The 16,418-nt window shown below is 42.6% G+C and overlaps 1 protein-coding gene across 2 annotated transcripts in view; it reads right to left on the bottom strand.

Annotated features, from left to right (window-relative positions):
- Nucleotides 1–16,418, bottom strand: part of EBF2 (EBF transcription factor 2) — a 136,033-nt gene that overhangs the window by 82,916 nt on the left and 36,699 nt on the right. For both annotated transcript variants that reach the window (XM_069767019.1, XM_069767021.1), the window contains exon 6: nucleotides 3,167–3,235. In XM_069767019.1, coding sequence (XP_069623120.1) covers nucleotides 3,167–3,235 — 69 coding nt within the window. The remainder of the gene's footprint in view (nucleotides 1–3,166; nucleotides 3,236–16,418) is intronic.

Genomic DNA, 16,418 nt, shown 5'->3' with positions numbered 1-16,418 from the left:
GGGTTGTGTATGGAGACTTGTGGGTCTGAACAAGAGCTGTGTATCTGGGGTTGTGTATGGAGACTTGTGGGTCTGAGCAAGAGCTGTGTATCTGGGGTTGTGTATGGAGACTTGTGGGTCTGAGCAAGAGCCGTGTATCTGGGGTTGTGTATGGCGACTTGTGGGTCTGAACAAGAGCTGTGTATCTGGGGTTGTGTATGGAGACTTGTGGGTCTGAGCAAGAGCTGTGTATCTGGGGTTGTGTATGGAGACTTGTGGGTCTGAGCAAGAGCCGTGTATCTGGGGTTGTGTATGGAGATTTGTGGGTCTGAGCAAGAGCTGTGTATCTGGGGTTGTGTATGGAGACTTGTGGGTCTGAGCAAGAGCTGTGTATCTGGGGTTGTGTATGGAGACTTGTGGGTCTGAGCAAGAGCCGTGTATCTGGGGTTGTGTATGGAGATTTGTGGGTCTGAGCAAGAGCTGTGTATCTGGGGTTGTGTATGGCGACTTGTGGGTTTGAGCAAGAGCCATGTATCTGGGGTTGTGTATGGAGACTTGTGGGTCTGAACAAGAGCCGTGTATCTGGGGTTGTGTATGGAGACTTGTGGATCTGAGCAAGCGCCGTGTATCTGGGGTTGTGTATGGCGACTTGTGGGTCTGATTGTGCGCTGTGTATCTGGGTTTGTGATTTCGACTTGTGGATCTGATTATGTGCCATGTATCTGGGGTTATGTATGGCAACTTGTGGGTCTGAATGTACAACTTGTATCTGGGGTTGTGTATGGCAACTTGTGGGTCTGAATGTACACTTTGCATCTGAGGTTGTGTATGGCAACTTGTGGGCCTGAATGTACACCTTGTATCTGGGGTTGTGTATGGCAACTTGTGGGTCTGAGCGTGCGCCATATATCTGGGGTTGTGTGATGACTTGTGGGTCTGAGCGTGCGTCGTGTATCTGGGGATGTGTATGGCAACTTGTGGGTCTGAGCGTGCGTCGTGTATCTGGGGATGTGTATGGCGACTTGGGGGTCTGAGCGTGCGCAGTGTCTCTGGGGTTATGTATGGCGACTTGTGGAATTGAGAGTGCATGATATATCTGGGGTTGTGTATGGAGACTTGTGGGTCTGTACAAATACAAATAATAGGTAAATAATGGTGCAACCTTTATCATTTTTTGACTTGTGGGTCTGAGCGTGCGCCGTGTATCTGGGGTTTTGCATGGAGACTTGTGGGTCTGAGCATGCACCATATATCTGGGGTTGTGTATGGCGACATGTGGGTCTGAGCGTGCGTCATGTATCTGGGGTTGTGTATGGAGACTTGTGTGTCTGAGTGTGCGTCATGTATCTGGGGTTGTGTATGGCGAGTTGTGGGTCTGAGCATGCGCCGTGTATCTGGGGATGTGTATGGTGACTTGTGGGTCTGAGTGTGTGTCGTGTATCTGGGGTTGTGTATGGAGACTTGTGGGTCTGAGTGTGCGCCTTGTATCTGGGGATGTGTATGGAGACTTTGTGGGTCTGAGTGTGTGTCTTGTGTCTGGGGTTGTGCATGGAGACTTGTGTGTCTGAGTGTGCGTCATGTATCTGGGGTTGTGTATGGCGAGTTGTGGGTCTGAGTGTGCGCCTTGTATCTGGGGATGTGTATGGAGACTTTGTGGGTCTGAGTGTGCGCCTTGTATCTGGGGATGTGTATGGTGACTTGTGGGTCTGAGCATATGCAGTGCATCTGGGATTGTCTATAGCAACTATTCTGGGACATGATGAGCTGATATTAAGGACTTTTTAATGTTATGACTATTCATTTTTACCAAAAACAGTGCCACTCTTGCTATTAGCCAGCATTTAGTATTGCAGATCAGCCTCTATTACCCTTGTGTAATATCAGACACAACCTATGAACAAAGCTGTTTCTCATAAAAAAAAATATGGTGCAATTTTTTTGGTGAGGTTTTCTCCCGTTTGAAGGCAAAGTATAGATTGCAAAGGCTCCTAAAAGTGAGATTCCCCCCTCACCAAAAATCTGGGTTTGCCTCTATAATAAGAGTCATCTGCACTAGATTTTTCGTGAGACATTCACCTCATAGTTGCAGCCAAGTGAGGTTGACAACACGACCCCATTTGATGGGAGCAGGAAGCCTAAATTTAACATAATATTAAAAAATAAAGCACATATCCACTAGGTCATCATTAAAATAAGTTCTACTTTTTTTGTGTCTACAGCTTCTATGATGACCTATGTGTATCCATGGTAACAGACTACAAACACACTCTGTGTAGTCTGAACCTGCAATCTCAGATGTGTCAGATTAAAGGGGGTATTCTCATCTCTTACGTTTATGCCATATCTACCGGCACCTAGCTGAAGTACCGAGCCCCATCTTATGCTGCCATGAATGTGGAGGTGGCCGAGCATGCGTGGCCACTTCCACACTTACAGAGTTGCAAGACAAGGTCTAATTCAGCCATATTTTTCAAAGATTGGAGAACTTCTTTTACCCAGAAGTAGAGGACAAACAGAGATATGAAATGAAATATGAGGGCAGGATCAGACTACATGGAGTTTGTTTGTAGTCTGTTACCATGGAGACACAACAGTCTGCATAGGAGCTGTAGGCGCCAAATGAAAAGTTTTAATTTAATTAAAAAAATATTTATGAAGATGGGCATAGATACAGTATATGAAGTGGGGCATAGCTATATGAAGCGGAGCATGGATATAAGGGCGCTGCCCAATTTACTCCATGCCCGGCCGGCTCGGCTCCAGGGCCTGTTGTGTGGCGTGTTACGCCCTGTGTGCAATGTGCTTACTCCATGCTGCTGTCCATATCCGCTGAAGCAATGGCTTTTGCAGATGAGAGAAGCAGATGGTCCTAGGAATGTAGAGCGAGCTGTGGGCAGCGAAAGGTCTCACAGGACCGCAGAATATTTATCAAGGCGGAGAAGACACCCTACAAGCAGCACAATGCGGCGCAGCATCCGTACAGTCAGCAGCACAGACAATACATGGCCCCAGCGGCCCCGGAGAGCAGATTGTATGGACAGGCCGGCAGGCGGCATATAATACCCCCATACTGTCACCTCACCACAGTGCGGCATTGTTACACACAAGGATACAGACCCCCAGCTCTGATAGGAGGCAGTGATAACAGGGACATGAGCAGTCTGCCATGTCAGCCCAGATGTCCTACCTGTCAATGATCACCGGGTCAGATGGGGTCTCATTCCGGTTACCGCAGCTTTTCTTCTCACAGCAACGACTGAAACATAGGAAGAAAGATGGATCAGATCGAGTCCGGCATACAGGGGCAAAAATACCACCCTGAAGAGGTGGCCGGACACACGGGGCAAACGATAATCACAGTCAGAGATAATTATCATTAGTATTATGCTTTGTTTATATAGCGTCATCATATTCCACTTTACAGATATCATCATCACTGTCCCCATTGGGGCTCACAATCTACATTCCTTATCAGTATGTCTATGGAGTGTGGGAGGAAACCGGGGAAACCGTATGGATAGATAGATAATAGATAGATAATAGATAATAGATGATAGATAATAGATAGATTATAACATAGTAACATAGTAACATAGTTAGTAAGGCCGAAAAAAGACATTTGTCCATCCAGTTCAGCCTATATTCCATCATAATAAATCCCCAGATCTACGTCCTTCTACAGAACCTAATAATTGTATGATACAATATTGTTCTGCTCCAGGAAGACATCCAGGCCTCTCTTGAACCCCTCGACTGAGTTCGCCATCACCACCTCCTCCTCTATTATAGATAGATTATAGATAGATGATAAATGATAGATAATAGATATATAATAGATAGATAGATAATATATAGATAGATGATTGATAGATAATAGATAGATAGATAGATAGATAGATAGATAGATATGGGATAGATAGATAGATAGATAGATAGATAGATAGATAGATAGATAGATAGATAGATAGATAGATAGATAATAGATATGGGATAGATAGATAATAGATAGATAGATAGATAGATAGATAGATAGATAGATAGATAGATAGATAGATAGATAGATATGGGATAGATAGATAATAGATAGATAGATAGAATATAGATAATAGATAGATAATAGATAGATAATAGATAGATAGATAGATAATAGATAGATAGATAATAGATAGATAATAGATAGATAGTTAGATAAATGATAGATGATAGATAGATACTGCACAAAAACCCAGACTCATAATATTTAGGTGGCCAGGAACAATGCCCAGGCCCTTATAATAACCCACTCCAAATAAACTAAGAACATAGGAGGACCACAGGAGTATATAGGAAAGTACAAAGTTTATTACAGAAAAAACACATTAAAAACTACACATTAAAAGACACCAAATGAAATAACCAGGGACACCCAACCCCAGATAACATCAATTCATCTACTGTATAAAGTATAGCAATAATGCCTAGTTATAATGAATTGATATAGACAATGGAAGATCCGTGGCCACCACCACCCGCCTCACAATAAAGCAATAACGTCTGATCCACCCATATTAGTACTGGGTATCATAACACATGCTCCATTATTTCAGACCGGACTATTATGCACCATGTAGAGGCTGGGATGTGAACAATGTCACAGGAGGGACATAAAAAAGTCATATGCCGATCAACGTGGCCAAATATCCCTCCAGATATAAACCAAATCCGGATCTTACCATGCAGGAGGGGTCCCTGGATGAAGTGCAACCCCCCCCCTATATACTCCTGTGGTCCTCCTATGTTCTTATGATAGATAGATAATAGATAGATAAATGATAGATAGATGATAGATAGATAGATAATAGATAGATAGATAGATAGATAGATAGATAGATAGATAGATAGATAGATAGATAGATAATAGATAGATAGATAGATAGATAGATAGATAGATAGATGATAGATAATAGATAGATAGATAGATAGATAGATAGATAGATAGATAGATAGATAGATAGATAGATGATAGATAGATAGATGATAGATAGATAATAGATAGATAGATAGATAGATAGAGAGATAATAGATAGATAGATAATAGATAGATAATAGATAGATAGATAGATAGATAGGATAGATAGGTAATAGATAGATAGATAGATAGATAGATAGGATAGATAGATAATAGATAGATAGATAGATAGATAGATAGATAGATGATAGATAATAGATAGATAGATAGATAGATAGATAGATAGATAGATAGATAGATAGATAGATGATAGATAATAGATAGATAGATAATAGATATATAGATAATAGATAGATAATAGATAGATAGATAGATAGATAGATAGATAGATAGATAGATGATAGATAGATAGATAGATGATAGATAGATAATAGATAGATAGATAGATAGATAATAGATATATAGATAATAGATAGATAATAGATAGATAGATAGATAGATGATAGATAGATAGATAGATAGATGATAGATAGATAATAGATAGATAGATAGATAGATAATAGATAGATAGATAATAGATAGATAATAGATAGATAGATAGATAGATAGGATAGATAGATAATAGATAGATAGATAGATAGATAGGATAGATAGATAATAGATAGATAGATAGGATAGATAGATAATAGATAGATAGATAGATATGATAGATAGATAATAGACAGATAGATAGATAGATAGATAGATAGATAGGATAGATAGATAATAGATAGATAGATAATAGATAGATAGATAGATAGATAGATAGGATAGATAGATAATAGATAGATAGATAGATAGATAGGATAGATAGATAGATAATAGATAGATAGATAGGATAGATAGATAGATAGATAATAGATAGATAGATAGATAATAGATAGGATAGATAGATAATAGATAGATAGATAATAGATAGATAGATAGATAGATAGATAGGATAGATAGATAATAGATAGATAGATAGATAGATAGATAGGATAGATAGATAGATAGATAATAGATAGATAGATAGGATAGATAGATAATAGATAGATAGATAGATAGATAATAGATAGATAGCTTGAGAAAGGCTCTACACGGGCCGAAACGTTGCCATGATGGGCTATTAAACTTGAACACCTTCAAAACCTAATCTACAATGGTGTGCTGCCTCTGATTTTTGGATTTGTAATAGATAGATAGATAGATAGATAGATAGATAATAGATAGACGGCCACGATTCAGTACAACATGGGGAGAAACAGACCGGCAGATCCTGAGCCGGCATAGTCAGTGCATACAATCTGTCCATCATCTCCGGCCAGCTCAGACAGAGTTACAAGCCCAGGGAGGACAGACGGTGCCCACACTGTGACCTGGAGGCCCTGGAAAATGAGACCCAGGTACTGACTGGTGCTGACATTTGAAATCACACAGGCCCATGTTGTCCCCGTCCCCAAGCACCAGATGGGATATATTACTAATATTACCCTGGATGGAGGAAAGCAAGATTTACTAAATGATCAATATTTCTAATGATATCCGTGGCCTGCTGGGGTAAGTGACGGAGTCAGTGACTTTGTGCTCCATCACAACTCTTAACAGTATGGGTGTCTTGAGAACACGGATTCTGTTAACATGGCCAGTCCGACCCTGATGAGACCTACCTCCTGATACACTGTACCAAATACTCAGCAGTGAAGGACACTCACTTCAAGAGACTCTGTGATCTCTATCTGAATTTCAGCTCCATGAAGGAGGAGAAACATTTATCCTGCTGGGGAAGAAGAGAGTGAGGGGGAGAGAGCAGTGCAGTACGGGAGTGTATGGCGGTCGCTGAACGTCCGCCGCTTGGAATTCTGGGATCCGGACGCATCTAGACAGAACAGGATGTGAAGACATTACAAGGTAAGTACAGTACAGAGCAAAAGTTTGGACACACCTTCTCATTTAAAGATTTTTCTGTATTTTCATGACTATGAAAATTGTACATTCACACTGAAGGCATCAAAACTATGAATTAACACATGTGGAATTATATACTTAACAAAAAAGTGTGAAACAACTGAAATTATGTCTTATATTCTAGGTTCTTCAAAGTAGCCACCTTTTGCTTTGATGACTGCTTTGCACACTCTTGGCATTCTCTTGATGAGGAAATATAAGCCAGCTCACCCGTGATGCATAAACCAAACTTCAGGAGCATGGACCCACTGTGTCCAGGCGTATAAAGTGCAAAAAAAGGAAGAGAATGTCCAGCTCCACCAAATCCGTAAAAAAAGAGTTTTCTTTATTCACAAACTTTAAGCATAGAGGATACAGACTTCAGCACGAACCATATGGGTAAGAATCTCTACGTGTTTCTGGAGACTAAGCTCCCTTAATCATGACCCTTGAATCATGATTCTCTTGATGAGCTTCAAGAGGTAGTCACCGGAAATGGTCTTCCAACAATCTTGAAGCAGTTCCCAGAGATGCTTAGCACTTGTTGGCCCCTTTGCCTTCACTCTGCAGTCCAGCTCACCCCAAACCATCTCGATTGGGTTCAGGTCTGGTGACTGTGGAGGCCAGGTCATCTGGCGAAGCACCCCATCACTCTCCTTCTTGGTCAAATAGCCCTTACACAGCCTGGAGGTGTGTTTGGGGTCATTGTCCTGTTGAAAAATAAATGATGGTCCAACTAAACGCAAACCGGATGGAATAGCATGCCGCTGCAAGATGCTGTGGTAGCCATGCTGGTTCAGTATGCCTTCAATTTTGAATAAATCCCCAACAGTGTCACCAGCAAAGCACCCCCACACCATCACACCTCCTCCTCCATGCTTCACGTTGGGAACCAGGCATGTAGAGTCCATCCGTTCACCTTTTCTGCATCGCACAAAGACACGGTGGTTGTAACCAAAGATCTCAAATTTGGACTCATCAGACCAAAGCACAGATTTCCACTGGTCTAATGTCCATTCCTTGTGTTTCTTCTGCTTGTTGCCTGTCCTTCGCAGTGGTTTCCTAGCAGCTATTTTACCATGAAGGCCTGCTGCACAAAGTCTCCTCTTACTGACCGCTTGCCCAGTAATGTTTGGGTTGGCAGATAGAGAATGATAGGTAGTGAATAGGGCTGATTAATGGTGGTATGATACAGGATTATTTGGTATAAGGGCATACATCGTCTTAGAGCTGCCATACCTGTATACTAAGGTGAAAGAGGAATATTAAACTATTTATTGATTGATTTATTACGGTTATTGTTAGTTTCCCACCAAATATTTGATATGTGAGTTATTTGTCTGTCACTTGGCGCTGTGCGTCAACATTGGTAACAGTGGGGGATGTATTTGTTGTTCCACTCCCTAAATCTGGCAGCATGATTTTAAATCATGTAGTACTTTAATAAAATTATGTGTTTGATATATGAAAATTGCCTTATGATCATCTTTTTTGTGGCGTTCTATGTAGTAACTGATAATAGGCTGCAGGAGTCCTGTTGTTTACATGGTAATTAATGGTGGATCTATTCATATTATACCATGTTTTACTGTCATATGTGTTTATGGTTATCTTAACAGTTGTTGTAGAGATGTGTCTGCTGCTAGAACTCTGTGTGGGATTGACCTGGTCTCTAATCTGAGCTGCTGTTAACCTGCGATTTCTGAGGCTGGTGACTCGGATAAACTTATCCTCAGGAGCAGAGGTGACTCTTGGTCTTCCTTTCCTGGGGCGGTCCTCATGTGAGCCAGTTTCTTTATAGCGCTTGATGGTTTTTGCCACTGCACTTGGGGACAGTTTCAAAGTTTGCCAATTTTTCGGACTGACTGACCTTCATTTCTTAAAGTAATGATGGCCACTCGTTTTTCTTTACTTAGCTGCTTTTTTCTTGCTATAATACAAATTCTAACAGTCTATTCAGTAGGACTACCAGCTGTGTATCCACCAGACTTCTGCACAATACAACTGATGGTCCCAACTCCATTTATAAGGCAAGAAATCCCACTTATTAAACCTGACAGGGCACACCTGTGAAGTGAAAACCATTTCCAGTGACTACCTCTTGAAGCTCATCAAGAGAATGCCAAGAGTGTGCAAAGCAGTCATCAAAGCAAAACGTGGCTACTTTGAAGAACCTAGAATATAAGACATAATTTCAGTTGATTCACACTTTTTGTTAAGTATATAATTCCACATGTGTTAATTCATAGTTTTGATTCCTTCAGTGTGAATGTACAATTTTCATAATCATGAAAATGCAAAAAAATCTTTCAATGAGAAGGCGTGTCCAAACTTTTGCTCTGTACTGTATATATGTCTGTATTATTGGGGCTTTATCTCTATATTATTGGGGCTTTAAGGGTGTATTATTGGGGCTTTATGTTTATATTATTGGGGCTTTATCTCTATATTATTGGGGCTTTATCTCTATATTATTGGGGCTTTATGTCTGTATTATTGGGGCCTTATCTCTTTATTATTGGGGCTTTATGTCTATATTATTGGGGCTTTATATTTATATTATTGGGGCTTTATCTCTATATTATTGGGGCTTTATATTTATATTATTGGGGCTTTATCTCTATATTATTGGGGCTTTAAGTCTGTATTATTGGGGCTTTATCTCTATATTATTGGGGCTTTATCTCTATATTATTGGGGCTTTATCTCTATACTAGATTGTGGCCCGATTCTAACGCATCGGGTATTCTAGAATATGCATGTCCCCGTAGTATATGGACAATGATGATTCCAGAATTCGCGGCACACTGTGCCTGTCGCTGATTGGTCGAGGCAACCTTTATGACATCATCGTCGCCATGGCAACCATTATGACATCTACGTCGATACTGTGCCCGTCGCTGAATCAGAAACGTGAGATGTCTACGTCCTTTATGACATCATCGTCGCTGTGCCCGTTGCTGATTGGTCGAGGCCTGGCGGCCTCGACCAATCAGACGCGGGATTTCTACGTCCTTTATGACATCATCGTCGCTGTGCCCGTTGCTGATTGGTCGAGGCCTGGCGGCCTCGACCAATCAGAGAGCCGGGTGTTGTGAATTCTGTGGCTGAATTCACTCCTGTGGTCACAAGTGGTACTGCAGCTTCTGAGCTTCCTCCCTCAGGTGTTCTGGTGAGCTCGTTAACTGCTTCATTACTTAACTCCGCCTGATGCTGCTATCCTTGCTCCTTGTCAATGTTTCAGTGTTGGATCTGAGCTTCTCCTGATTGTTCCTGTGACCTGCTGCTCTGTATAGCTAAGTGCTTTTTGCTTTTTTGTTGCTTTTTTTCTGTCCAGCTTGTCTTTTGTTTTGCTGGAAGCTCTGAGACGCAAAGGGTGTACCGCCGTGCCGTTAGTTCGGCACGGTGGGTTTTTTTTTGCCCCCTTTGCGTGGTTTTGCTTTAGGGTTTTTTGTAGACTGCAAAGTTCGCTTTACTGTCCTCGCTCTGTCCTAGAATATCGGGCCCCACTTTGCTGAATCTATTTCATCCCTACGTTTTGTCTTTTCATCTTACTCACAGTCATTATATGTGGGGGGCTGCCTTTTCCTTTGGGGAATTTCTCTGGGGCAAGTCAGGCCTATTTTTCTATCTTCAGGCTAGCTAGTTTCTTAGGCTGTGCCGAGTTGCCTAGGTAGTTGTTAGGCGCAATCCACAGCCGCTTTTAGTTGTGTTTAGGATAGGATCAGGTGTGCAGTCTACAGAGTTTCCACGTCTCAGAGCTCGTTCTTGTATTTTTGGGTATTTGTCAGATCACTGTGTGCGCTCTGATCGCTAAGCACACTGTGTTTCTGGATTGCCTTCATAACACCTGTCATTAGCATACATAACAGCCGGGATTTCCAGGACAGACAGACAGACAGACAGACAGAAAGACAGACAGACAGACAGACAGAAAGACAGACAGACAGACGGAAAAACCCTTAGACAATTATATATATAGACTAGACTGTGGCCCGATTCTAACGCATCGGGTATTCTAGAATATGCATGTCCCCGTAGTATATGGACAATGATGATTCCAGAATTCGCGGCACACTGTGCCCGTCGCTGATCGAGGCAACCTTTATGACATCATCATCGCCATGGCAACCATTATGACATCTACGTCGATACTGTGCCCGTCGCTGAATCAGAAACGTGAGATGTCTACGTCCTTTATGACATCATCGTCGCTGTGCCCGTTGCTGATTGGTCGAGGCCTGGCGGCCTCGACCAATCAGACGCGGGATTTCTACGTCCTTTATGACATCATCGTCGCTGTGCCCATCGCTGATTGGTCGAGGCCTGGCGGCATGTCCCCGTAGTATATGGACAATGATGATTCCAGAATTCGCGGCAGACTGGCGGCCTCGACCAATCAGAGACGCGGGATGTCTACGTCCTTTATGACATCATCGTCGCTGTGCCCGTCGCTGATTGGTCGAGGCCTGGCGGCCTCGACCAATCAGAGACGTGGGATTTCCAGGACAGACAGACAGAAAGACAGACAGACGGAAAAACCCTTAAACAATTATATATATAGATTATTGGGGCTTTATGTCTGTATTATTGGGGCTTTATCTCTATATTATGGGGGCTTTAAGTCTGTATTATTGGGGCTTTATCTCTATATTATTGGGGCCTTATCTCTCTTTTATTGGGGCTTTATGTCTGTATTATTGGGGCTTTATCTCTATATTATTGGGGCTTTATGTCTGTATTATTGGGGCTTTATCTCTATATTATTGGGGCTTTACGTCTGTATTATTGGGGCTTTATCTCTATATTATTGGGGCTTTATGACTATTATTTGGGCTTTATCTCTCTATTATTAAGGCTTTATCTATATATTATTGGGGCCTTATTTCTATATTATTGGGGTTTTATCTCTCTATTATTGGGGCTTTATGTCTGTATTATTGGGGCTTTATCTCTCTGTTATTGGGGCTTTATGTCTGTATTATTGGGGCTTTATCTATATATTATTGGGGCTTTATCTCTATATTATTGGGGCTTTATCTATATATTATTGGGGCTTTATCTCTATATTATTGGGGCTTTATCTCTCTTTTATTGGGGCTTTATGTCTGTATTATTGGGGCTTTATCTCTATATTATTGGGGCTTTATCTATATATTATTGGGGCTTTATCTCTATATTATTGGGGCTTTATCTCTCTTTTATTGGGGCTTTATGTCTGTATTATTGGGGCTTTATGTCTGTATTATTGGGGCTTTATTGGTATGATCCTACAGTGGCCGCCGTGCATGGCCCAAACCTGTGGTAACGTATGAAGACTGTACGGACATAGCAGAGCTGAGCCGCAGACACACACGTCTCCGCACACACATTGCTCCGCACACACACTCGCCATCAGCCTTTGTGTTACATTCTGCTCCTGCTGATTGCATAACAAAAGTGTATAAATTCCCACCATCTGCCTGGGTAGGACATGGTGACCAGCAGCCATGCGCCCGGCCCAGGCTGAGCCCCAGCTGTGAGCATTGCAGGTTGTCAATATCTCTCTTATTAAGCATCTGTGGGGTTGACATCGCCCCCATCAGTCTGCAGCGCCATTGTAGTGGACGGGGGGCAGCAATGCTCCATAGGGTCTACCAAGACTTCTGCACCTCTACATTCATTTCTAACCATAAGTTTTGCCACATTATTTTTTGGGGGGCTGAATGCAAAATCTAACAGGGGCAAAAGTTACCTTTGCAAGCTACTATACTTGGACGGAACGCCAATATCTGGCAGCATTAAAGGGGTTAACGACTCTGCTCTCCACCTGTGGTCTCCAGCGTCAGGACCTCCTTGTAACTTCTCCATTTTTAATTTTTTTTTTACGATTTTCCGATGAAAACGGTGACAATTCTCGGGTCGGTGATGAGACGCGAGTCACTAATTGGGTGCAGTAACTAATTAGCCTTTTGTTCCCGGACAGAATCAGTAAGGAGCCGGGACTGAACAAGATGGCGGTACGGTGTATAATTAGAGAGAGCTTATTAAGTTGGCGGCGTCCGTCCTAAGAGGAACCATGTAAATGATTGTCCTATCTCGGAGCAGATGGAGAGGTGACCTCTCTCATAATGACTCCTAATATTAGAGATCCTATAGATATATATGGCCGAGTCTGGGATGCCTCGTATCAAAAAATTCTGCCTTTTTACTGGTGGATCATCCTTATTCTGGGAATGAAAGGGTTACTGAATCCCAATTTGCCTGATTGTGGTAATTTAGTTCACTCAGAAGTCTAAATTATAGGAAAAATTAGAATTCAAAGCTAAAGTGTCGGAGTGAGATAAACAGGTAGCGTCCTGGGAAATGCAGAACATATGGCCGTCCTGAGGAGGAGAGGCTTTCATCTGTTCCGTTCTTCCTCCACTTTCGCATTGCAGAATAGTAAACGAGTGTGAGTAGACCTCGCTGATTGCCTACAGGACACCCAAGCGGGGGCCATAAGGGGGTTACATGTGATTTATCTATATATGGAGGGTCTCCCAAACATTGTAACATAGTAACATAGTAACATAGTTAGTAAGGCCGAAAAAAGACATTTGTCCATCCAGTTCAGCCTATATTCCATCATAATAAATCCCCAGATCTACGTCCTTCTACAGAACCTAATAATTGTATGATACAATATTGTTCTGCTCCAGGAAGACATCCAGGCCTCTCTTGAACCCCTCGACTGAGTTCGCCATCACCACCTCCTCAGGCAAGCAATTCCAGATTCTCACTGCCCTAACAGTAAAGAATCCTCTTCTATGTTGGTGGAAAAACCTTCTCTCCTCCAGACGCAAAGAATGCCCCCTTGTGCAGGGGAGAGGATTTTTCTTTGATGAGAATGTAACCCATTTTGTTTCAGAATCCGGTGACTCATTTGTGTCGTTGTCATCTCCTGATCCATCACTGAGGTTACGAGGGGACGGCGGTATACCGGGTCAACGCACAAAATGGGTCGACTTGTGAGCATGGCTTAATAGCTTGGCAATCAGGCAATCAAAGCGGTTGTCTGATGTAGAAGACATTATCACCTGTCCATAAGATAGATCGAGGGGGTCCTAGCAGTCAGAACGGGGCACTTCTATCCCTATTAGAATGCAGTAGCAGTGTGCATGTTGGACTACCGAGCCGTTCCTTCTCCAAGGGAAAGTTAAGGACTGAAATCGGCTTTTCCCCCCCATAAAAAATTAGTGAAATGGGGGTCAAGCATGTATACTGCCGCTCCATTCTAACAAAGAAAAATAAGTGCCCCTCCTGGCAATAGATGGGATCCCAGCAGTCAGAGACCCACCAATCTAGAGGCTATCACCTATCCTGGATGGGGGACATATATACCAGGATGGGCCCACGATGGGGGACATATATACCAGAATGGGCCCACGATGGGGGACATATATACCAGGATGGGCCCACGATGGGGGACATATATACCAGGATGGGCCCACGATGGGGGACATATATACCAGGATGGGCCCACGATGGGGGACATATATACCAGGATGGGCCCACGATGGGGGACATATATACCAGGATGGGAAACATATATACTAGGATGGGCCCAGGATGGGGAACATATATAACAGGATAGAGGACATATATATCACGATGGGATACATACAGATCAGGCTGGGGGCCATATATTCCGGGATGGGGAACATATATACAAGAATTGGGTACATATATACCAGGATGGGCCCACGATGGGGGACATATATACCAAGATGGGCCCACGATGGGGGACATATATACCAGGATGGGAAACATATATACTAGGATGGGCCCAGGATGGGGAACATATATAACAGGATAGAGGACATATATATCACGATGGGAAACATACATATCAGGCTGGGGGCCATATATTCCGGGATGAGGACCATATATACAAGAATTGGGTACATATATACCAGGATGGGCCCACGATGGGGGACACATATACCAGGATGGGAAACATATATACTAGGATGGGCCCAGGATGGGGAACATATATAACAGGATAGGGGATGTATATCTAACAATGGGAAACATACATATCAGGCTGGGGGCCATATATTCCGGGATGGGGACCATATACAGTGGGGCAAAAAAGTATTTAGTCAGTCAGCAATAGTGCAAGTTCCACCACTTAAAAAGATGAGAGGCGTCTGTAATTTACATCATAGGTAGACCTCAACTATGGGAGACAAACTGAGAAAAAAAAATCCAGAAAATCACATTGTCTGTTTTTTTAACATTTTATTTGCATATTATGGTGGAAAATAAGTATTTGGTCAGAAACAAAATTTCATCTCAATACTTTGTAATATATCCTTTGTTGGCAATGACAGAGGTCAAACGTTTTCTGTAAGTCTTCACAAGGTTGCCACACACTGTTGTTGGTATGTTGGCCCATTCCTCCATGCAGATCTCCTCTAGAGCAGTGATGTTTTTGGCTTTTCGCTTGGCAACACGGACTTTCAACTCCCTCCAAAGGTTTTCTATAGGGTTGAGATCTGGAGACTGGCTAGGCCACTCCAGGACCTTGAAATGCTTCTTACGAAGCCACTCCTTCGTTGCCCTGGCGGTGTGCTTTGGATCATTATCATGTTGAAAGACCCAGCCACGTTTCATCTTCAATGCCCTTGCTGATGGAAGGAGGTTTGCACTCTAAATCTCACGATACATGGCCCCATTCATTCTTTCATGTACCCGGATCAGTCGTCCTGGCCCCTTTGCAGAGAAACAGCCCCAAAGCATGATGTTTCCACCACCATGCTTTACAGTAGGTATGGTGTTTGATGGATGCAACTCAGTATTCTTTTTCCTCCAAACACGACAAGTTGTGTTTCTACCAAACAGTTCCAGTTTGGTTTCATCAGACCATAGGACATTCTCCCAAAACTCCTCTGAATCATCCAAATGCTCTCTAGCAAACTTCAGACGGGCCCGGACATGTACTGGCTTAAGCAGTGGGACACGTCTGGCACTGCCGGATCTGAGTCCATGGTGGCGTAGTGTGTTACTTATGGTAGGCCTTGTTACATTGGTCCCAGCTCTCTGCAGTTCATTCACTAGGTCCCCCCGCGTGGTTCTGGGATTTTTGCTCACCGTTCTTGTGATCATTCTGACCCCACAGGGTGGGATTTTGCGTGGAGCCCCAGATCGAGGGAGATTATCAGTGGTCTTGTATGTCTTCCATTTTCTAATTATTGCTCCCACTGTTGATTTCTTCACTCCAAGCTGGTTGGCTATTGCAGATTCAGTCTTCCCAGCCTGGTGCTGGGCTACAATTTTGTTTCTGGTGTCCTTTGACAGCTCTTTGGTCTTCACCATAGTGGAGTTTGGAGTCAGACTGTTTGAGGGTGTGCACAGGTGTCTTTTTATACTGATAGCAAGTTTAAACAGGTGCCATTACTACAGGTAATGAGTGGAGGAAAGAGGAGACTCTTAAAGAAGAAGTTACAGGTCTGTGAGAGCCAGAAATCTTGATTGTTTGTTTCTGACCAAATACTTATTTTCC

This window comes from Ranitomeya imitator, chromosome 4 (assembly GCF_032444005.1).
Source record: "Ranitomeya imitator isolate aRanImi1 chromosome 4, aRanImi1.pri, whole genome shotgun sequence".
Classification (NCBI taxonomy): domain Eukaryota; kingdom Metazoa; phylum Chordata; class Amphibia; order Anura; family Dendrobatidae; genus Ranitomeya; species Ranitomeya imitator.
This window is presented reverse-complemented; position numbering and strand designations above follow the sequence as displayed.